Source organism: Carassius auratus, chromosome 4 (assembly GCF_003368295.1).
Source record: "Carassius auratus strain Wakin chromosome 4, ASM336829v1, whole genome shotgun sequence".
In the NCBI taxonomy this organism is placed as follows: domain Eukaryota; kingdom Metazoa; phylum Chordata; class Actinopteri; order Cypriniformes; family Cyprinidae; genus Carassius; species Carassius auratus.
Genome location: NC_039246.1, coordinates 26527758 through 26551288, shown reverse-complemented (window position 1 = coordinate 26551288; position 23531 = coordinate 26527758). Strand labels below are relative to the sequence as shown.

General features: G+C 38.7%; 2 protein-coding genes across 4 annotated transcripts; one reads left to right on the top strand and one right to left on the bottom strand.

Annotated features, from left to right (window-relative positions):
- Nucleotides 1–318: 318 nt before the first annotated feature.
- On the top strand, nt 319–17032 carry LOC113064450 (neural Wiskott-Aldrich syndrome protein-like). Of its 3 annotated transcripts, none has more exons than XM_026235310.1 (11): nt 324–731; nt 5317–5451; nt 6058–6144; nt 6536–6632; nt 7128–7151; nt 11835–12075; nt 12477–12519; nt 13234–13387; nt 14275–14780; nt 15772–15880; nt 15999–17032. In XM_026235310.1, the coding sequence occupies exons 1-11, from the start codon at nt 624–626 to the stop codon at nt 16052–16054; spliced, it is 1560 nt and encodes a 519-aa protein (XP_026091095.1). In that variant the 5' UTR covers nt 324–623; the 3' UTR covers nt 16055–17032. The 3 variants fall into 3 exon arrangements, with proteins under 3 accessions (XP_026091104.1, XP_026091095.1, XP_026091113.1); XM_026235328.1 differs by lacking the exon at nt 324–731 and adding an exon at nt 2360–2478; XM_026235319.1 differs by lacking the exon at nt 7128–7151 and having other exon boundaries at nt 319–731.
- Nucleotides 17033–18067: 1035 nt separating this feature from the next.
- Nucleotides 18068–22364, bottom strand: LOC113064441 (leiomodin-2). Its single transcript, XM_026235298.1, has 3 exons — nt 21927–22364; nt 20001–21425; nt 18068–18541 (listed from the first exon to the last, which is right to left on the bottom strand). The coding sequence occupies exons 1-3, from the start codon at nt 22203–22205 to the stop codon at nt 18515–18517; spliced, it is 1731 nt and encodes a 576-aa protein (XP_026091083.1). The 5' UTR covers nt 22206–22364; the 3' UTR covers nt 18068–18514.
- Nucleotides 22365–23531: the final 1167 nt, after the last annotated feature.

Sequence of the window (23531 nt, the reverse complement as noted above, 5' to 3'; positions counted from 1 at the left end):
AATATTCCTCGATTGCGATTTATAAGGCTACATCTGTCTAATAACCAATGTTAAAATAATTTAAAATACTTTTTTCTACGTTGTAAGTAAACTAAACGCGACCTGTATGCTACTATAGAGAAGGCTTAGCTCATAGTTATTTCTTAGCTCATGCTAACGTTGCCTGGTAACCTTACCGGAGCGTCTGGTCACGTAACTCATGTAATATTCAACAGCCACGCCCTCGCGATTAACGATCGCTACCAAAGCCCGCTCTGAGCCAATCAGCTACGGCAACTTATCGCACGCCACGGCGCGTCATTAATATTCATAAGCTACGCTTTCGCCGTAGTAGGATTTGTAAGTTCGCCGCGTCTCACTGTCATGCGCAACGGTGGCACTGCCATGTTGGATCGAAAGCTCGGTGCACAGGAGTTCAGATGAAAGTTTAGAGTCTCAAGACGACATTGGATAACCGAACGAGGATCGCGTTTTATTTCTAGGACACAAGACTTCTCTCAACCCACCCCCGGCCGAGACACACAGGTCTGATTATGAGAGCCTCCGGTGATTAGAGATCAATGAACACATATTTTCTGTTAAACACTTCCTGATCACAAGTTCACACCGTCGGATTGTCAAAAATGAGCGGTCCTCCTTCAATTAAGAGGCCTGCGATCAATAGTGGCTCCATTCTTCTCACTCCTCAAGAAAACGAAGTGCTCTTCAGCCATCTGGAAAAGAAATGCACCGTAAGTTCTCACGCATTTGCTTGATTTCTTTGTCAGGTAGTGTTCAATCACGCTGCGGGATGTTATCGACTCGATACGGTGTTACTAATGAATGTGACACTTGGATAATCAATTTACAGAATATAGACACAAACTGTATCCAGTTGACAAATCATCAAAGTTTAACACGCGCATCTGTGTAACAATGTGTTTCTTTATCACGAATGATTTCAGAGTTTCAGGTGTGACACTTTTCGAGGCAAATATGATGAACTCCTTCTTGAAACATAATGACACCTATACATGTTTGCGTATCAAGCCATATAAATGAGTCGTGTGGCTTTGCATCAATAGTTCATCTTATAATTAAAAATAGGTGAACTTGATCAGGTGTTTTAATCATATTTGCACATGCAATTATGTTCCTCTCACAGTGTGATTTATTGACAGATGAATCCTGTCACCTGACAGCGCCTCATAAAACTCTTCCTCCTCCTCTGACCTCTCGGATTCACAGAAAATAGCCCTGGTTTCCAATACGAGACACTGACCTTTTCATTTCCAAATCTACTTCATGTGCAATGATAGTAAACCAGGTTTTCATAACTAAAAATGTGAATCTACTAATATTTTTCAATAAATATTATGTAAAATTAGATAAATGTGCATAAAATTGCACATAAAAGGCAATGCTCAAGGTTTTTTTTATTCATTTATTTATTTTTTCTCATTTGCTCCTACCAATCTTGAATATTGGGCTACATTCGTGACAGTTTAACCAGACATTCAAGATTGGTAGGAGCCACTGAGAAAACGAAAAAACAACATTGAGCATTGGCTGAAATGGCTTAATTTTTATGCACATTTATCTAATTATACACACATTTACTGTTTAATATTAATATGTTTTAGAACTAACTCTAGGCAAAATGTCCACCTTGGTAACATTAATTAACAATCTCAAAATAACTATACACTATGCAAAATAAGCCCTGATAATTCATATGTTAATGTGTCAAAGATGAGGCGTCCCATTTGGGTGTCTTCATCAATTGCAATTACCAAAGTGATTTTATATACATAAAAGCATATTAAATGCAAGCAAAGTGTCTACTGTCATCGTTTATGAAAATGTATGAAGTAATGTTCCACTGTCATTCAGCTTAACATATGTAAAAAATAAAACATAAATGGGGAAGAAAAATCTAAAAATGAAACATTCTGACAATTTTACTTATTTAAATATTAAGTAAAAAAAGTGCCAATACATTTTATTGTATTCTAAATTATAAAAAAATAATAATGAATGAATAATACTAATGAAAATAAAAATAAATAGGACACATAATGTATAATGTATGCTATATTAAACTTAAATTTTTTAATGCTTAAAAACTGTTTGACCCTTATTCATTTCAAGTTGCACCTTATTATTATGCAACGATAGGTCACTCAAGTTTTTAGTGCACTACAGACACGTTCCCTTATTGTTTTGTTAATCATCAGTTTAATCAGATTTTGTTCTTCAGGTAGCTTCCCTTTTCACACGAGGGCACACTGGTTTCCAAAGAGCCTCGTTTCTCTGTGCGAAACAGGATCTAGGTTTTAGTTGTCGGACTTGTCGCGCAAAATTCAGAGTTTCTCTTGCATGACACAAGTCCTTGAATGCCTCACATTCCTGGCGGCGTTGGTTGATGACGCTGCTTCTCATATGTTTACTATCTTAATGCATCCCAAAGGCTTCGTCACCTGGTGAAATATTTATTTTGTAAGTCTTTTTTTTTATATATATATTCCAGTGGCGTGTTGTGGCATGACTGCAGTGGGTGTGTTCTTCACATCTCTCTGAGGATTCAACTGCTGTGAATCACAGAACCATGAGTTTGTGACTTTAAATCTTGTCATTTTCTTGTTAGTATCCTGCCAGCGGGTTTGCTAGTTAGGGAGCTTTAGCTGCAGTAGTTTTAGACAGGATTGCACATTTGTGAGGATGTGGTCCGGGGGGCCTCAGTGATTTTCTGCTGTTGCTGGCAGTATGTGGTTCTCCTGCATGTGAATGTAGGGGTTGGAGAACCAGTCTATCCTCTCAGGTAGTTCCTGCTGGCCGGGTTTCTGTTGTTTTTGGTTGTTTGAACTGTGAGGAAAGCTACTTCTTGAGTGTGTAATGCATGATAGCAAGGTCAGGGTATCTCTCTCCCACATTCTGTCAGCTCTGATCTGTCGTATCATAATAAATGTGAAAAATTCCATAAATAAGATTGTTTTGGGAGTTTAGGGTTTTTTGTTGCATGACTAATTAACCCCTCCCTTAAGTATAATGACAGCTATATAAAAAAATATTTATTTATTGAGACTGAATTTATCTGTATAGTTAAATATAATTTATTATTTAATTATTGTAGTACTACTAATCTTTTTTTCTACTTTTTTTTCTGTTCTTTTTTGCATTTTAGAGTTATTGTAAAATGTAAAGCAATACAAATTTATATGTGGGAATTATGTAGTCGTTTATGGAGTTGATTTATAATGATGTAGTTATTTAAAAATATTTTATTACAATTTATTTGTATTTTATTTGTTCTATATATAATTATTTTCAATTTGATATGTATATGTTTGAAACTCTTCTGCTCACCGAGTCTGCATTTCTTTGATCAAAAATAAATAAAAACAGAAATATTGTGAAAAAGTATTCCAAACTAAAGGAACTTTTTTTCTGTTTTAATGTATTATAAAATGTCATTTTATTCCTGTGACGCAAAGCTGAATTTTTAGCATCATTACTTGTCACATGTTCCTTCAGAACTCATCCTAACATGCTGATTTGTTGCTCAAGATAAATTTCTTCTTATTAATGTTCCTTAATATTTTTTGTGGATACATTTTTTTTAATCAAGATTCTTAAGTAAAAAAATAATAAAAGGATTTCTTGGAAGTAAGAATATTTAGTAACATTTTAAATGTCTTTTAATGTGAATTTAACACCTCCTTGCTGAATAAAAGGAGTTCTTTCTCTCCAAACAATAGCAGGATTCGCAGCAAACAGTGGCTCTTTCCTCTGATGTCATCCGAGTGCATGCACGAGTGTTGAGTACATGTACATCACGTCACCAGATTTCATCCAGAGGTCTGCAGCTAATAATGAGAGATACGCTGCGAGACAATGTCGCGCACGCTCGGGTTCGGATGGATGCGCCTGACTTTGAGTAATGACTGAAATGAACTGATAATAGACGGCCGCTTCATTCAGCCAATGAGAGTGCAGAAGCCCCTCTCGCTGTGTGTGTGTGTGTGTGAGAGATCCTGCTCCTCTGGCTTTTCTCTTGTTGTTAATGGAAGCTTCGAGTGTGTCTGTAACTCAAAGACCTGCACTTCAGTGGGTTGTTCAGACGTGTGGCGTGGCTGCATTCCTGACCGGGATCCTGGCAGGGCCGTCTGGCTTTGCTGGTCCGCTCTCTTATGTAAATCATCTGGCCCATCCTCAGAATGGATGCTGATCATTAATTCCCGAAAGTGGCTGTTTGGCGAGGACGTCTTCATGCATAGTGCAGCCATTCACTTAAAAGTGCTGCCCGGAAGTTTGCGATTACATCACATGTCACGAACGCAGTTTTTAGGAGTAGCTTTAACAGTCCTTTGTGGCTCTTCGCTCAATATTGACTGGCTCTTCTGTTCTGGTTCATCTCAGGTCAGACGGTTGATTTGTAAACTCAGCCGTTTAATTAGATGCATGCGTTGTTTCAACTCGGGTGTATCCTTGTTTTTCCGCAAAGGCTACATATTGAGAAAAGTAGGATTTCGACTTTCGCTTTTTAGTGTCTGTCCAGAACTTTTAATTAAAACTAAACTGCAAAAACGGGCATTCTATGGAAGCTTCTTTCCATCGTGGAAAAAAAAATAAATAAAAGGTCATTGCAACTTTACATTTTTTCTCTGAATTCTGATTTTATGTTTTGTAATTCTAAGTTTGTTACACAATTCTCACAATTCTGAGAAGAAAAGTGTGAAAGCAATTACCTTTTTTTTTTTTTTTTTTTTTTTTACATTTTATTCCATTTAGAAAAAGCCTTTGCTTGTAGACTTTGTAGAACTTGGTCCTTTTGTATTACATATGCATGCTGGATTTAATTCTCTCATTCTGTGTAATATTTAAAATGATCTATGATTATATAGCTATGCTCTTTCGCCAAGAGGTTCGTCTGTGGTCACAATGTGTATAATGCGGCGTGTTCCTCTTGATTAGTTGGAGAGCGTGTCTCGTTCACTGGCGTTGTGACCGGCAGCTTCGTGAGGAGACTGTGAAAGGCGTCCTGAGGTGTTTGCTATGATGATGTCCTCTACAGAGTGACCGCTCTATGTCCAGAGCTGTTGAACGCCACAGTTTGTGGCATTCTGAAGGCATTTCTTTAAAATCGACCACTTTACAGCACATGCACCAATTATGCAAAGATTACCAATGTTTGCTTTTGGACATGCATCATGTGAACTCATACCTAAGCAGCATCTGTTTTCACCGTGGGTTAATGTGAGCTACATAAACAGCTGCAGCATGCAGTTTGACTGACAGATTTGTTTGAATTCTGCCGTTTGTTTTCTGTTCCTGCAGAGTTTGTGTTCAGCCGTGGTGCAGGTCTATGGAGCAGACAGAAACTCGTCGTGGGTGAAGAAGTGCTGTGGGGTGGCCTGTGTGGTGAAAGACGGCGCTCAGAAATCTTACTTTATCAAGGTGTTTGATATGAAGGTAAGTCAACAGACACATCTGGGCACTTTTCATTGAGCCAGACATGGTTTAGCACAATAACATTAACTTTTATTAAGAATATAGCAGTTTTATTTTTATATTATTTTATTTCTATTCAAATGTATTTTATGGTATTTATTTTGTTAAAAATATAAATAAAATATATCCTTTAGTATTTTAATGTTAATAATTTATATATTGTTTTATTTATATTCCAGTGTATGTTTTGTATGTTATCTTATTAAATTATATAAATAAAATAGATTCTTTAACTTTCAAATGTTTTTATTAATTACAATCATTTATTTGTTATTCATATATATTGTTTAATTTTTTCATATAATGAATAAATATAAATAGACTAAATTTGGTCATACGTAAAAAAATAAGTTGATTTTATTAATAACTTTAATTATCATGCATTGTATTTAGATTTTTTGTTTTATTAAAAAAAATTATGATTTACTTAGGATTTTTTTTATATAATTTTTATACTATTTTATTCATTCTATGAATAAATTAAAAACGATATATAAATACAATCTACGTTAATATCAAGTTAGTGTCTTAGTGTTAAGTAAAGAGTTTCTTTTTTTGCTTTGACAGGAGGGAAGACAGTTGTTTGATCAAGAGCTCTACAACAACTTTTCATTCAGCTGCTCCCGGCCGTACTTTATCACATTTGCAGGAGATGTAAGTGTACAGATCATGCCCTTTGTGTTTTTCCAAGCTATAAGCTGTATGTTTAGGCCGATGTGCCATCATGGACACAGAATGATAAAGCTGGAGTTAAAATTAAAGTAAACGTGAAATGTAATTAGTTTGCTTTGGTCTTAGGATGCATGATTCATCCATGCACTTTATACTGTATACTAGAAAAATGTAAATCCAAACTTTTACTCTAAAATGTGATGCATTCAAAGTCAAATTAGTTGCAAATGCCGTTTTGTGTTAATTTTTAAAGATTTAAGTTGAAGGGTTTTCCTGTTTAAATAACTCTTCTAGATCCATCTATGTTTTGATTTATGATTTCTTGTCTTTTTGGAGTGTATATAAAGCATCTTTAATGTGTGTTTGTCCTTAGACGTGCCAGATCGGTCTCAATTTTGCCAGTGAGGAGGAAGCCAGGCGATTCAAGTCTTCAGTCAATGAAATTCTGAATAAAAGAGGGAGGAAAACTGGTAAGTGCAACAGCATATCCGCTTGTTTCTGTCCTTCACTTCATAACAGAGCTGGGTCTCTGTGTATTCTGCTGGAGAAACATCATCTGGTTTTCTTCTGACATGATTCAGTCGTTCCCTCTTTATCTACTTCTGTCACTCTTTCCCAGGATTTCCTTCCTAACTAACGAAGGCTCCTCAGACCGTTTCTGTTTGTGCCACGTCTTGCTCTTTGATGTCTGATTGTGTAGGTCTGCTTCTTATTAACTCCGCTCTTTAACCACTCTTTGTGTTGGCTGACTCGGCAACTTTCCCCAGGACAAGAAGAGGATTTTATATTTGATTCTTTTCCCATACATTTCCGACTTATAATAAACAGACCGCTTCTCTGATCATTCCTACAGCACTAGATTGATCTCAAATCTCAGCTTCTTGCTCTCTCACTAATAAACCTCACATTTAATATTGCGCAGTGCTGAATTCAGTAGTAATGGTTCTCTTTATTGTGTCTTGCAGAAAAAAGACGTGACCCACCCAATGGTAGGTTGTTTACTGGTGAATTACATGAATGTTAATTCTTTCTAGACTAAACTTTAAACATTATTATTCTACCGACTTTTTTTTATTTATTTTTTACTATGGGCTGAAATATGACCAGGGCTTGTCTTCACAGTGGTGATGGTCTTTTAATTGTAAGGCCCCAAGGGGCTGTCAACTACCGACCCAATTAACATATGTTTACGGTCCATTTCGCCAGTTTACCATCCACCCCAAAGGAAAAAAATCCAGCTATACCGGAAAATCTGGCCCCTGAGTCATTTCCATCCTATAGACAAGCAATGCTGAAACTTTAAAGTAGCATGAGGTTTCACCAAATCAGCCATAGAAAAGCAGATCGACTGAATTTTGACTTCAAATGTCTGCTTTTTTAACGAAACAAGACTATTTTGGTGTCTGTGGATGTGCAACAATACAAATATTAGACTTTTAGTTAATCTGAGAGGATTTTCTCTGCTGGTTATATGAATGTAGTAGTTAGTCAGCGTTTTTCCTTCTCGTGATTTTGTGCCACTTACAGTTACCCGGTATTGACATCCGTCTCAGGTGATTTAGCGCCCCCTGTCTGCGTGGAGGGTTTCTCATTGGTGTAGAATTATAGTGTGTCCTTATCACACAGTGCTTAGAAGAACCCAGGAGATTTGCGGCAGCTTATTGCTGGCTTTAACGGTTATGTTAAATCCAGAGGTTGTGTATAATTTGCTGGGATTAAAAAGAGGCGGTTCTTTATGGCTTCAAATCCTGGCAGAGAAAAGCAAAAGCAGCCTGAACCAGACCTGCGTCGTCGACATTCACATGTGTTCAGAGATGATGTTCTGCACCACTTTTTTGTCCGCACCGACTGATGAAATACTTGATGGGGCTTCGGATTTGGGAGGTTGCCTGTAGGGATGGGCATGATTAATCGACGATCGATAATTGATCGTTAAGAATTTCTTCGATCACGTTAATTTGTTATCGATTAATCTAATGCATTTTTTTTAATCTAACGCAGGCTGCGTTGCGTAGTGTGAGTCTTGAATTAATTAAATGAATTTCACTGTGTGGCAGCAATTAAATATTTTACCACCAGGGTGCAATATTTGACACCCTACGCGGTTATCTGTGATCTTCCGTTTTGATTTCAAAAGAATAATCATGAAGAGGTCACGGCGAAGTGTGGCGTGGGACCATTTTGATTTAAAAAACGAAACAGTTCACTGCAAACATTGCGATGCCGTGTATAAGTACAACACGGCCACGACTCAAATGATGTACCACTTAAACAAAGTGCATCCGTCACTTGTTAATGTCGGTGGCGGTGCATCCTGCTCTCAGTCTCAACCTAGCATCAAGTCGGCGTTAGCACGGACTCGGAGCTGTGATGCACAACGAGCAGAGAAAATTACCCAAGGGATCTGCAAGTTCATTGAGATGGATATTCTGCCCTTAAGTATTGTTGAGGGCAATGGTTTTCAAGAACTGATACATTTATTGGAACCAGCATATCAAATTCCATCACGACGTACCATCACCAGATTGGTAGAAACTCACTATGAAGAACGAAAGCAGCAGCTGTTAATAGAACTGAGCAAAGCTGAGAGAGTTGCTCTAACTACAGACTGCTGGACCGCTTTAACAGCTGAGAGCTACATCACCATAACCTGCCACTATATCAGTGATGACTGGCAAATGAACTCAGCGGTCCTGCTCACAGAAAGCCTGCCAGGCCGGCATACAGCTGACCACCTCGCTGAGAAAATTAATGGAGCTGTAGAGCAGTGGGGACTTCAAGGCCGAGTTATTGCGTGCGTTCATGACAACGCGGCCAATATTGTAGCTGCCAACAGTCCCACCAGAGTGCCCTGGATTTCCGTTGCCTGCTTTGCACACACCCTCCAGTTGGCCATAAATGACGGATTTGCACTGTATCTTTATCGGGTAATATCAGCGGCTAGTAAACTCGTTAGCCACTTTAATCACAGCACTACAGCAACCAAAGCACTGCAAAAGAAACAGGAGCAAATGGGCCTCGCAACTCACCGGCTTACCCAGTCGTGTAAAACACGGTGGAACTCCGTGTGCGAGATGTTTGATCGGCTGGTGGAGCAGCGGTGGGCTGTTGTTGCTGTGCTGTCGGACCGAACCGTGACCAAGCTTCAAGATGCCAGGATCCTGGAGTTGAAGGATGAGTACTGGCAGCTGATGGAGGACACACAGCCCGTGCTGTCAGCACTTAAATGTGCCACCACGGTTATGTCTGCAGAGAAAGACGTCTCCATCTCGAACACTTATCCCATCACCTTCGGCCTCATCAATATCCACCTCATGCGTAGTGAAGGAGACGGGCCCAGACTCATCGAATTCAAGACAAAAGTGCGTTCATCTCTCATCCAACGAATGAATGTAAGCTAAACTGTTTGTCTTAGTTTACATATACATAAGTACATGGATACTTTCCTGTTATCTGCATGTTACCTTTTTATATTTAAGCAGTAAGCCCCTCAAATAATAAAACTGTTACTCCATAAAAATATTCATTTTAATATTTATTTTAATTCATAAAATAAACAATAAAAAAATACAACGTTGATTCCCCATCATATATTTATACAGATTGAGTCTGGTGAGCTTGTGTCATTCGCCCCCATGATCTCATCAATGCTGGACCCTCGTCACAAACACCTGGGCTTTCTTACACCAACACAGAGACTGGCTGCTAATGTGAAACTGGTTGAACTGGGAGAGGCGGTGGGAACCGATAGGGCGGCTATCCAACAGGCTGGGGGAGACGAGGCTGCGTTCTCTGACATGGACGAGGGGAGCGCAAACACTGAAGTCGCGACCTCCCAGTCATCTGCTATGGCACAACTCCTTGGGGATCACTATACCACTCAATGCGAGGCTGGCATCGAAGCAGAACTTAAGAATTTTCTGAGGGAGACTCCCCCACCCCTGAATTGCACACCTACAGACTGGTGGAAAGTGAACGGAATAAGGTTCCCCGGGCTGGCCAAGTTAGCGCGGAGGTACCTGTGCATCCCGGCAACGTCAGTTCCCTCAGAGCGGGTGTTTTCGGCGGCTGGACTGACGGTCACCAGGTTGCGGTCGCGTCTGACCCCAGATCATGTCAACATGCTTCTATTTCTAAACAAAAATCAGTAGACTCGTGCAGAAGTTGTATGCTAGTTACTAAAGTTAGTTATTTTTCACGAGGTTTAAATAGCATAATTTGTTAAGTTAGCCTTATTGTTAGGAAGGCTAAAATCTTTTTTTCTGGCTTGGAAAGTTTTGAGTTACATTTTGACAAAACCTGTCAGATCTAAGTATTATGTTTTTTTTTAAGTTATTGTTTAACATGATACTTTGATTATTATTATTTTGGAACGAATGAGGTCTCTGTTTAAGAATGCCGGCTCGCAGCTGCAGGTTCCGCTGCTTTATAGCACCGCATATGCACGCGCATAGGCTATATGTTCGGTTTGCCGGAACGTAACTGTCTGCCACAAGTTGATCTTGTAATAAAGGTCTCACCGTGGAAAAACACGCTGTGTTTTTGTATTCATTGCATTTTTGAATTATAAAAATTTAATAATTAATTATATTAGCTATAAAAATATTAATGATTAATCGATAGTCGATCGTTAATTCTCCCGACGATCGACTACGAAAATTTAATCGAATGCCCATCCCTAGTTGCCTGGCTCCCCTGCTGTGCCTCGTACTCCCGCAGGACGAGCTGTATGGTTCGTTCTCAGACCCCGCGGCTAACCTGCGGCACAGCGAGCGCACCTGTGTGGTGATGGGTAAAATCCTCCTGAACTTGGGTTTAGGGGGTGGAGACATTAGCGGACGCTGTAGCCCGTCGTTTTTACTCTCGCCCGCTTACGGTGTCGAGCGCGAGGATGCAGGTAGGTCGTGGCCTGAGATGCTTCATATAGTGTCTCGGAAGACTTTTAAATGGTTGGACGAGGTGCTTTATTGGCCGGTTTAGTCTTGATGCAGTTTCTTGTGTTCAGTGTATTTGAAAAGTGTTTGATTATGGAAGCCTGTTTCTGCCATGGAAGAAAACAATTTAAAAACAATTGCGAATTTTTTTATCTCTCAATTTGCACTAATATATAAACACAGAATTAATACATTTCTTTATCACAATTCGTACTTTATATATATATATATATATATATATATATATATATATATATATATATATATACACACAAATTTAGTTTAAATCTCACAATTCTTGCTTTTTTCTTTAAATGATGAGTTTGCATTTTTCCAATTGACTTTTTTCTCGATATTTTTAGTTAACATCCCATAATTCTGCCTTTTTTTTCTATGAAGAATGAGGTTAAATCTGTTTTTTCCCCCAACTCTTGCAATTGACTTTTATTCTGTGAATTGAGTTTACATCTCAGAATTCTGAGATTGTTTTTTTACGAATTCATCTTACATTTTCTATTTTTTTCTCCAAACTTTTAACTTCTCAGAATTCTGACTTTTTTGCGAGTTTTCTTCTTTCTTTTTTTTCCCCTCAAAATTGCAAGAATTAGGAGATATAAACTTATGAACTGTGTGCTTTTTACATAGAGTATACATACACACAATGTCAGAAACAAGCTTCCAAATTGTTTTATCATATCAATTAATGCATAATTAATTAAATGAGTTTGATTGTGACAGTTTCAGCACCATCGGCACCATCAGCACCTTCGGCACCTTCAGGACCTTCAGGACCAATACTTCCGATGGCTACGGTGGACATAAAGAACCCTGAAATCATCAACCAGCGTTATCCAAATAACACTCAAATGAACAACTTTAACATCCACAGCAACTTTAACAAAAAAGACAAAGGCAAAGGCAAGAACAACAAAAAGAAGAAACTATCCAAAAATGAAATCGGGACCCCAAGCAATTTCCAGTGAGTTTGCTTTTATGTTCAGAGCGACTTGGTTTCACGTTTCCCTTTCTAGCACCGTTAGCTTTGACCAGGTGCTGCATACACTTCCTTACGCACTAAACACTAAAGCTGCTATATCAAATCACAGTTCCTGTTAGATTCCTGGACGTTCGCTTAGTGTGTTGTGATGCAAAGTATAATCAGATGGACACTTGTTTTTAATCCCATGTAATGTATCCCAGACGTGGATCATCTGGCCGTTGTATTCCTGGAATCATGTTAAAGTCGGATGAGACTTCCTTAAACCTGTTTATTGATGTACTTTAATCAGTTTTATTTTTATTTGCTCAATGCATTTACAGTTTCTAAGCCGTTTGCTTCGTATTTCTTTATTAAAATGTTTTTTTGTTTGTTTTTTTCAGGCATGTAGCGCATGTCGGCTGGGATCCCAACACAGGCTTTGATGTGAGTATTTTTGCCACTACATGTTTACATTGAATGCATGTCCACTTTATTTACATGTTTTCAGCATTTTCCGGTTCAGAGGTCACATCAGGATATGATTCACAATTGCTAGTCATCTCTTACACAATGTAATTGGAGGGGCTGTTTCTTTATAATCCAAAACAATCATTCTCCCAAAAACAAGGATCATATTTCACGCGTTGTGTTCACGAGTGTGTATTGGATCTGTTGCTCCAGTTTCTAATTTGAACTCCCCTGAATGAGAGATTACATAAAGGGGATTTATTAGGGGTTATGGTGTGATTGCTCTGGTAGGATGTCTGCCGGAGCAATTTTTCATTATCAGAGGAAAGAATTATTAAGCCCAAAGCTAAGCGGCACACTCATCTGTTTCTGCGGTTTAAGAGTATTCCAAAATATCGTACCACCAAAAGTCTTAAATGCTATGTTTGAAAGATGTCTGAATCTCATTGCAATGTATAATACATGATCAAATTGAGTGGCATTTGTTCAGCATAAGAACTTTTTTTTTTTTAACACACAAATAAATGTATTAGATTTTCAGTGATTTAAGAAAATAGATAAATTTGGTTATTTCTGGGAATACACTGTTGCTACAAAAGCATGGAACATTACAAATGAGGAATACTGCAGCAGAAGTGATGTATCCAGATTCTGTCCTCTCACGTTATACTTTTGTTTGTCTTTTCTCAGTTGAATAATTTGGACCCAGATCTAAAGAACCTGTTTGACATGTGTGGCATTTCTGATGCCCAGCTCAAAGACATAGAGACGTCTAAAGACATCTACGAATTCATTGAGCAGAGAGGAGGAGTAGAGGCTGTCAGAAACGAACTTCGAAGACAAGGTGAGACAAGAGTTTGCGTGCAATTATTGGCTGTTTGAACGCTCAAAGTATTAGAACTGAGCTAAGCAGACCTTATCTTATGTTGTACTATAATGAAGTAATGTTTAAATAATTTGCCCTTCAGGACCCCTGAGGTATTGTGGTAGGTTTCTTTCACCCTTTTGCATGAGTCTGCAGTGATAAAATGAACCAACAATCAAATAGGCACTGCAGTGGCCCAATCAGAAGCCTTGCATCCATTACTGAAAGTCTGCTGTGGGCTGATGTTGTGTGTGTCTTTATGGTTCATATTTGTAGCACCTTAAGTCCAAACCAGAGTTGGAGTTAAGACTAGACCTCCAGATCCGCAATGGTCCCTATTTGTTCAAGACAAGCTGAATTGAAAATAAATTGAAAATAAGCCTCTTCATTGCAGAAGTCAGTTTACAAGATCAACCCTCCAGCTCTGCTCAGATGTTGGAAGAACATCTCTTATGTTTTACTCGCGGCTCACATATGAGATTTTCTCAGTCTTAAACTGATTCAGAGTCAGTATTTGAATAAGCACTGGTTTGCTGGAATAAGTTCAGCTGTGAATGAACACAGCTGCATGCTTGCTCCATCCTGTGACCAATTCAAGAACCCTGGCGTTAAACTTTTCTTTCTAAGTTGGGTTTGACTTTGAAGTGATTGCCTGCATTAGTGAGTTGTGGGACAAGGAAAGGTATGGGCAGGAAATATGGCAAAAATCTATCACTGTAACTCAAGCACAAACAAGTAACTGTAATACAACTAAACAATATATTTGTATAAAAAAAAAAAATCACATTTTTGATCAAGGACACATTAAATTGATCAAAAGTGACCAAAAGTGAAAGTTTTTAACTTTCTACTCCATCTTTCTATAGCACCTCCACCTCCACCATCTAGAGGACCACCACCTCCTCAAAACTCGGCTCCTCCTCCCCCACCTCCCTCCAGAGGCCGAGGAGCGCCGCCTCCGCCGCCACCATCCAGAGGTCCCACCTCCGCTCCTCCACCACCTCCACCCTTCCGACCAGGTATGAGCGCACCTCCACCTCCTCCCCCCAGCAGAGGGCCTGGATCGGCTCCCCCACCACCTCCTACACCCCAGCCTGCCTCCCTGTCTCCTCCGGCCCCTCCACCTCCTCCTCCTCCTTCAGTGGGCGGAGCACCGCCACCGCCACCTCCTCCGGGACCCCCTCCTCTCGCTCCTCCTCCACTACCGGACGGGGATTTAGGGGAGGCGCCGGGGGGTAAATCTGCACTCCTGAACCAAATTCGAGAAGGGGCGCCGCTGAAGAAAGTGGACCAAAACAACAAGCTGCCCGCGTCCGGTGGTGGCCGTGACTCACTCTTAGACCAAATACGACAGGGCATTCAGCTTAAGAATGTAAGTACAGTGCTTTTAAACCAATGACAGAAAATGTTTGGGAGGGGAAATATTGTTGTGATGGATAATCATCATATTAAGAATACAAATCCCTAAATCAAACAGTTCCTGACACAGTTGTCCATACATTTTATATATGCATGCATGAAGACTACTGTTTAACAGTTTGTGGTCAGTAAGGTTTTTTATTTTTTATTTAATGAATACTTTTATGCCATCAATAGATCAAACGTGACAGTTAAAATGCTACAAAAGATTCTAATTTTGAATAAATGCTGTTTTATCACAGTTTTCACAAAAACATAAAGAAACACAACTTGTTCACCTCTTCAAACATTTATAAAAACATTATTTCTTAAGAAATAATAATAAAATGTTGAGCAACAAGTGCTCATATTAGATTTCTGAAAGATCATGTGACAATGAAGACTGCAGTAACGATGCTGATAATTCAGCTGAATCTGCTAAATTTGAAAGTATAAATATATATATATATATATATATATATATATATATATATAAATATTCACAATATTACAGTTTTTACTGTATTTTCAATTAATTCAATTAAACAAACTCAGCCTTGATGAACAGAAGAGATGTTTTTTTTTTATTAATCTACTGACCCCAAACTTTCGAACACCTAGTATAGTAAGTAGAAATAATTGAATTATTATGTAAATAACATGATATTATATAGTGAAAGTCCAAATGTTTTATTATATTAGCAATTATATTCATTGACCAGAAAAATACTAGAGATTTTTAGCAAAAAATCCCTGGAACTTGTTAATCAATCAGTGACATGCATTGCCATTACTACTTCAATTTAAATAATTTTTGTGCTGCAATATTACCATCTCTTAGTACAACTTCAGTTGTACTAAGAAAATAACTCTATTTTAGCCATTGTTTTTTTTTTATAACCCCATTCCATCATGAGAGCTGCATGCAGGTGAATAAAGCCGTTCTAATCATGTGACCTTTTCAGGTACAGGACACTACAGACTCTGCTCTGCCCACTGCTGCCCCCTCACCTGGGATCGTGGGGGCGCTGATGGAGATCATGCAGAAGAGGAGCAAAGCGATCCACTCTTCAGGTATGTGCCGAGTGCCGACACAAGCTTTACGACAACTACATAAAGCTTTTAGGATTGTAATAGATGTCTTACTTGATTAAAAAGCAGAAAACTTAACATTCAATCCTTGGTTTTGTAGATGATGATGATGATGACGCAGAAGATTTTGAGGATGAAGATGAGTGGGATGAATGATGACCAGGGCTGGCCAAAGGAATTAAGGCACTACATTGCTCTTGACATTCTAAATCTTATAAAGTTGTAATGTAAATGGACGACCGATTTGCTGTACATTTCTGTTGCCTTTATGCTTTTTTGTATTAATCTGTGCAATACCTCATTTAATCTGTAAAGGTTTGTCATGCATCTCCTGTAAAGGTTTTATTTCCCTCTTCTGGTTTCATGTGCAATTTTACATCAAGTTGTCTTGAATTGTAGAGTTGAATGTTTTTGGGTCTTTTGTTTATTTTATTTTTCTTTGTCATTCTTTAAATGAACGCAGACTCTAAAGAACAAGATGAGCGAGTCTTAAATGACTCGAAGCAAGAACACTATTTTCATACTTTTCTCTTACCTTTTCTTATTCAGAAAATAGTTTAGTGCTGTTATTTTCTTAAAAAACATATTTAGCCCCATTGCTGATTTGTACATTTAGTCGGTTTCTATTTTTGCACGGATCAAAAAGAAAAAAGTGGGGAAACGGCGCAATATGGCGGTTATGTTTACACATTGTGTGCTATAGCTACTATGTCAGGACTCTCCTTAACATTAGATGTGAGAAACACTACAGTTAATAGAAACAACCCTATTTGCATATGCTAGTTTGCATTTTACTGGCATTACAACAAATTTCATGGGCAATAGTTTTTTGGTTTTCTGTTGGTCAGCTACGGTTTATGTCAAAAGTTAATGTTTATGTGTGCCATTGAGAGAAAAAAAAACAAGAATCCTGAAATGGACCTTTGTGCATTCTCAATGTTTTACTAATAACTCACTGTGATGCATATACTTTTCACTGTTTTTAACAGTGTTGTAGAGCAATTCTAATATGTTTTCCAGTTTTTATCCTTTGTTCAACCAGGGTTGCTTTGCATTGAGACTTGAAACCTTTGAAATGAGGTTGAAAAGAATTATTAAAATCGTACACTCTAATAAATGTTCATATTTACAGAACCTTTGTGCATTTGGTTGTTTTATCTGTTTTGCTTTGAGACACCATGCGGTAAATCTAACTAAAACCTTGGAATCCATAACGTTTTCTTGAGTGAGTGAATAAATCAAAGTTAGGGTTTCTGTGGGTCTTAACAAGTCTTAATTACCCCTTCCACAAATGAAGGCCTTAAATCAGATAAGAAATTCTTAATTTCATCAAGTTTTGGCATACAATGTTACGTGGACGTAACATTGAAGAAAAGAAGAAGAAAAAAATCTTGTTTTCAAGTACAAATATCTAAACATATTTAAATAAAGATACAATTATTTTACTTCATCCTCCCTTTAGAAAACCTGCAGAAACCTCGCCAAGTGAACGTAACCACCGGTCATATAATTCAATAAATACAAAGTTAATACTAGATTATTATTTTTAAAACCACAGCCTGATATGATATTACTTTGGTTTAGTTGGACATTTTATTCAAGTTATTTGCCAGGCATTAAGCATGCAAATAAACTGAATGATTTCTGTCATGTGAAATGATATTGTTATAGAATGGACTTTCTCATTTCCATGGGTTTTAGTTTTGTTGGTGTTGTTGCAATATTCAGCAAGTGTGATGCATATTGCAGAATTGGAACAAAATGTTTTAAAGAAGTGTTTTAGTTCCATTTCTGTTCTTCGTTCATAACCTGTTTATCAACTTGTATTTTGTCATTGTGTCCTCATGTCATCAGAAATTGCATCCATGCTTTAAACATCGATATCCATATAAACCTTTTCTTTGGCAAAAGTATTTGCCTTTCAGATACACTCTTTGCCTGAACACACACTTCGCTGCTGTTCCTGCCATTGCTGCTAAAAACATTTCTCTGTTCTTGGCGAACAGCTGCAGAGTGGATTTAGACACCGGGGACCTTTTCCAAAATATACAAACATACAGGGTCCGGATTAAACGACTGATATTCATACAACTAATACAGCAACGTCGTTTTAGTCCGAGCTAGTCTTCTGACCTTTGCAGCTGTTACACATACTGTGTGACATACCGTGTGAATTATAGTGACATTTAATAATTTTAAATCAAGTCAAATATTTACATTTATACAAACATGAAGTAGTGTTCACAAGGCAAAGTAGATTTTTCATTTAAAAACATGAAAGTACAACCACAACAACAGCAGAAACTACCACTATTACTAATAGTAATATTAATAATTTAAAAAATAACAATACAGTGCAAATATCCAGGTCATTCCCAAAACGGAAAACCTTGTTGTGTTCGATTAAACAAGGCCCTGTTGTGATCAAGTGGACATTTACAGAATTGAACTGTTGTGCAACTGTCTAGAAACATTTAATGCAAACTCACTATGCACCTGAATTAACCAGATTTTTTCTGAAGGTTGGTGTGATTCTGAGAAAAGCACACAGTATCTGTATTTACAGAAGATACTCTGGAGATGGGCTTCAAGTTCCTGTTCAGACTTACAGCCTGGTTACCGAAGATATTTGGGAACCTCCACCTGCAAAGAATTAAAAGGTCAAATTCACCCTTTTTTTTCTATTATGAATTAGCATATCATGACCTTATTACATTTTAATAATGCATTATGTGATCAAATATACAATAACAACAAGCATTCTTTCAAGCTTTTTTTGTTTACCTATATTAAAGTCTTGTTTACTCAAACGGTTTTCCATTTTCCACAGCACTAGAAAGGCATCTGCCTTATCAAGACATGCAAAATGGTCTCTATTTATAGCAACATTAAGTGTGAGGAATTTGTTGGGTCAGGATGCCTCATCTGAGGGTAATGCTGAATTTTCCACTGCCGCAGTAAACAAACTTTGGATGAGATTTGTTTTCTGTATAACTTCCCCACATCTATTTTTCTATCATTCTTTAAAGAATGCATCTACTATAGGTTGATTGCAACATGCCACGTTAAAAGCAGGTGTGGCAACAATGGGAGTTATTTCTGCTTAAAAATAGGACAGATCTTTGTATATTGCATAACTTTCCAATGCCAAGATGCTTTTCACTAAATACCATATGGTTGTGCTTTCACTTTTTAACCTTATCTTGTTAACAACGAAAAAAAAACATTGATAGAGAAGTGTGTGGCTCTGTTCCTATACCTAGCCGAAGTTACTTTTCTTGTAAGACTTTTCTTAAATTCTAAGCCAGCATTGCATGAATCTGTTATGAAGAAGGCAATCTAATAATGCATTGAAAGGTTCAGTGGGGGAAAATCCATCCAAGATGGAAGACATAGTAAGTTATTTATCAACTTTGACTTTCATCATGGATGAAATTTCTCCATCCAAGTTCTCTCAATACTGAAAACTATCGTTAAAAATATACAGTTTATTGACAAATGTTTCGTTTTCTCTTATATGCATGAGCTTATCTCATGCTAAACCCTTGAAATCAATTGTGATTCCCTTTAGATTCCTGGAGGGCCTAATGAGCCAATCTAAAAATTTCCAATCAAGTGTGTTGATGCTAGTTGGAGCTAAACTGGTAGAACATGCCCCTCTGAGAGCAGGATTGGACACCCCTAGCGTGGGTGCTATTTGTATGATGCCAAACGTTGCTGCCTTTGTGTAGTCTTAGATATCGGTCTTTTGAAGTTCGTTTCAGGTGGGAAGCTGACTAAAAAGGTGGTAGACAGCAAGAAATCTAGCTAGGTTTTGGAACTGAGCTTGTTGATCTTTACCAGAGGTTTTAGACCATGCTCCTGGAGAGCAACTGCCTTGTAGATTTCAGCTCCAACCCCAATCAAACACACCTGAACTAGCTATTCAGGGTTCAGGGTTACTTGATAACTACAGACTGGAGTGCTGGAGCAGGTTTCAGGTTGGGGCATGTAAAGAAATTGTGCTTTATTTGCGAGGCAGGCTGGGGTGTGCCAAATAATTTCATAAAAGGGAGATCCGCAGGTTGAAAAAAAACCTGAGCCGCGCATCACTAATACTCACCTTTTTGAGTTTTTTGATGCTACTGCCTCTGATGGCATCCATGAGTTCATCATGAGCACAGCGTAGAGGTGTGGACGGTCTGGAGTTCTCTCTGTCATTGATGGGCCTCAAAGCGTTCTTCAGTTCCTTTAATATGCTGTCAGTCTCTGTTTGCTTTGCAGCCCCCTTTTTGCCCTTTTTGGGTTTAGATTTGGTGGAACTATGCTTCTGTTTCTTGGAAGTCCCCTCTTGCAGTTTGATGACTTCTGCGATCATTCTGGTGGGAGCCTTCTTCTCTGGGATGATGACATTGGGTGGTGGAGAAGGAGGAGGTGGTGGTGGTGGGGGAGGTGGAGGTGGAGGTGGAGGAGCAGGGGGAGCGTTCTTCTTTGCCATGTCAATGTGTGGTAACTTTGGAGATGACCATGGTGAACTCCGAGGGGAGCCGTAAGGAGAAGAGGCGGTTGTGCTCTTCTGAAGGGCGACTGTTCTTGGGTTTGTTGGCATTGCTGCACCTCCTTGCTGTTGGCGCAGCTCCTGCATTCTCTTCTGTCTCTGTAGGTCTTGGTTGCGGGTAAGAATGGTCGTCATGCTTATACGAGGGCCTGCAAGGTCGAACTGGTAACCCAACCTTATCAGCGTTGTATTTTCCCTCAGTAACTTTACAATCTCCATTTCCACCTGACCTCCACAAATGTGCCTCTGATTGTGAAATCTCATTTCTGTAAGGGTACTGTTTCGTGTGAGGGCTTGCACCAGTGCCAGGATACCCTTCCCTGTAATAAAGTTGGACTCAATGTTAAGATTTGTGATGTTGCTGTTTTCTCTCAGCATCTTGGCAATGGCAAAAGCCACCTGGTCATCTGCATGTGTGTTTGCAAGGCTAAAGAAACGTACACTTGTGTTTAAGCGTAAGGCTTCGGCGAATCGGATAAGAGTAACTTGGGAGATGTTTTCAATGTTGTTGAGGTTGACCTCGGTGGTATCTGGGTCATTGTTGAAGATCTTTTCCAGAATATCGTCCACCACAGTAGGGTTTCCTGACATGCGACTGGGCTCCTGAGGTTGGGCTTTTGGTTCACTCATCAGTGGAGCGTATTGCCTTACAGGCTCTGCCTGTGTCTGATTTGATTGACCTTTGGAAGACCAACACTGCTGAGGGTGAGTGTTGCAATCCAGTGTTGGTGCCATTTTAGGACTGTTCTCTTCTTCGTTTTCTTCTTCCTCCTCCTCCTCCTCATCTTCTTCCTCCTCCTCCTCTTCTTCCACATCCTCTTCTTCTGTTACTGGCTCCTCTGCTTCACTTTCCTCTTCTTGGTCTTCTTCAACTTCAGAATATATTTGTGTGTCTTTCTCACGTTCTTCAGCGTCGTCTTTTTCATCCTTACATTCTTCAGTGTCACTCTTAGTCATGCATTCCTCCTCTTCCCTGCTGTCTTCATCTTTCTGAAATTGATAAAGTTACTGTTAAAACAATTTAGGTGCAATTGGTCCTCTTTCATTATGAGATCACTTCTCATTGCACTTTGAAAGACCAATGGTGTCTCTCCACCTTCAAATCATTCCTTTACCCGGATTATTAAGGTGTGCAAACCATGTATTTTTTGCCAAAGTTTACCAAATGTATTTTACAATTCAAATCAAAACCTTAAAATATTGCAATTCTTGAGTTTAAATCATACACTCAGCTTAACATTGGGGCAGCACCTTCAACAATTTGTCCCTGTAGTTACTTATTCCTAAAGTGTTCATAAAACCATAATAATAGTATGTATTAGAAAGGGTACATATTTATTTTCTAAGATACTAATATACACCCTTTAGAGTTAAGTAAGACACAAATGTGTCTTTTCATAGGCTACTACCTTATTGATAAGCTGTCATACACACAAAAGTAAAAAATAATAATAATTCTGAGAGTGTTGTTTGAGGTTGTTGATCACTGACCTGTCCAGGGCTTGTAGATCCGATCCTCTCCTCATCCAACAATTTCCGAGTCTCATTTTCCCAGTATTTCATCAGAGCTTCCCTACTGAACGTTCCAGTGGGAGTCTTAGCTGTCTGATCTCTCTGTCGCAGTCCGATGGGAAGATTGTCGTCTGGGTCAATATCAGCCAGCTCCTTCTCCAGCTCCTGGAGCTCTTCGGCTGTCAGTGAGGCCAACAACTCATCTTCATCCAAATCCTCGTACTTACTCAGTTCCCGCCGGTAGCCGAATGTACTCATGGCCTCTCGGTAGTCTTCTCAGAGTCTTAAAGTCTTGGTTTTGTCTCAGTATTTGTGCATCAGCGTCTGGGATCTATCAAGTGGTGTAAGCTAGAGTGAGTGCTCATCTACTGCGGAGGGCAACTGGAGGGGTTTTAAGAGCAGGATTAGAGAGACGTGGGACAAAGCCCCAGCCCATGATGCCGATGCTTTTTTGGGAGGCAGGAGTCAATCATACAGAGCTACAAAAAGCATGTGAGCTCACAACATGGCCACAGCGAGGCCTGTCAGTGAATGCTGACTGTATTGTTCATGTCCAAAATAAGCAGACACACTCTGAGATGGCTTAGAGAGAAATGGTAATGTCCTTATAATAGCAAGTCATTTTTGCCAGCAAGGTTGTAAATACTTATATTTTGAAGCACTTAAATGAGGAAAAACCTATTTTAAATGTATTTTTACTGGTGTCATACTGGTGTGTTAAATGAAATCACAAGCTCCTGTCTTTATCACTGCACATAACAGCTCAATTTTGCTAAATTGTAAAAATGAAAGGTACAATTTAGTGTTGCTAACATAAATGGTATCCTCAATTAATTTTTTATGTTAAGAATCGGACAACCCATAATACTCTTAGGTGCTTTTAGTTTTTTCATATGTGCCAAAAATACCCCACAGAGCTAAAGTAACACGTCACAAGCTAATAGTGAGGGACAGATTATCCCAAGAACGGTTATCAGCCTGGCATGAACCATCTTCTCTCAGTCTTTTCCTGGTTTTGTCTTGCTTTTGATGTCGTCATCATCAGGATTAAAATGTGCTTTATTATTGTATTTATCAAAGCATGCGTCTTTTAACAAAGCATACAGCTTGCCTAAAATCTAATGAATCTACAGAGAGGCTAAAAGTTCATACGGTGTAGATATGAATGGATTTTGAAGTCCATTAGCTGTCAGGTCAGTCACGTGTGTGTAATAAATTAGACTTATTGTGAATACTCAGATAAACTGCTGGTTGTCTCATTGGATCCAAACATCCGCGTGAGGCTAGGATCTGTGTTTATTACAGGAACACAATGTCTGCTCCGTCTCTGGAGCCGCCGACCGGCGTTGACAGTGCAGGAATGTTGTTGCTCTGATAACAAGTGTCTCTAGCAACAACCGCTTCCACAAATCCTCATTGTTTCTGAATTAGAGCCAGGATCAGTGTTGGTGAATTTTGAAATTTATGTCAATTTTTATGGTTTGAAAAGTAATGCAGTCCTTTAGCATGTGATTAAATATATGTCAGTCAAACTGTTTCCAGAGTAAATCATGTATTTAGGTATAAATTTACACACTGCAGACT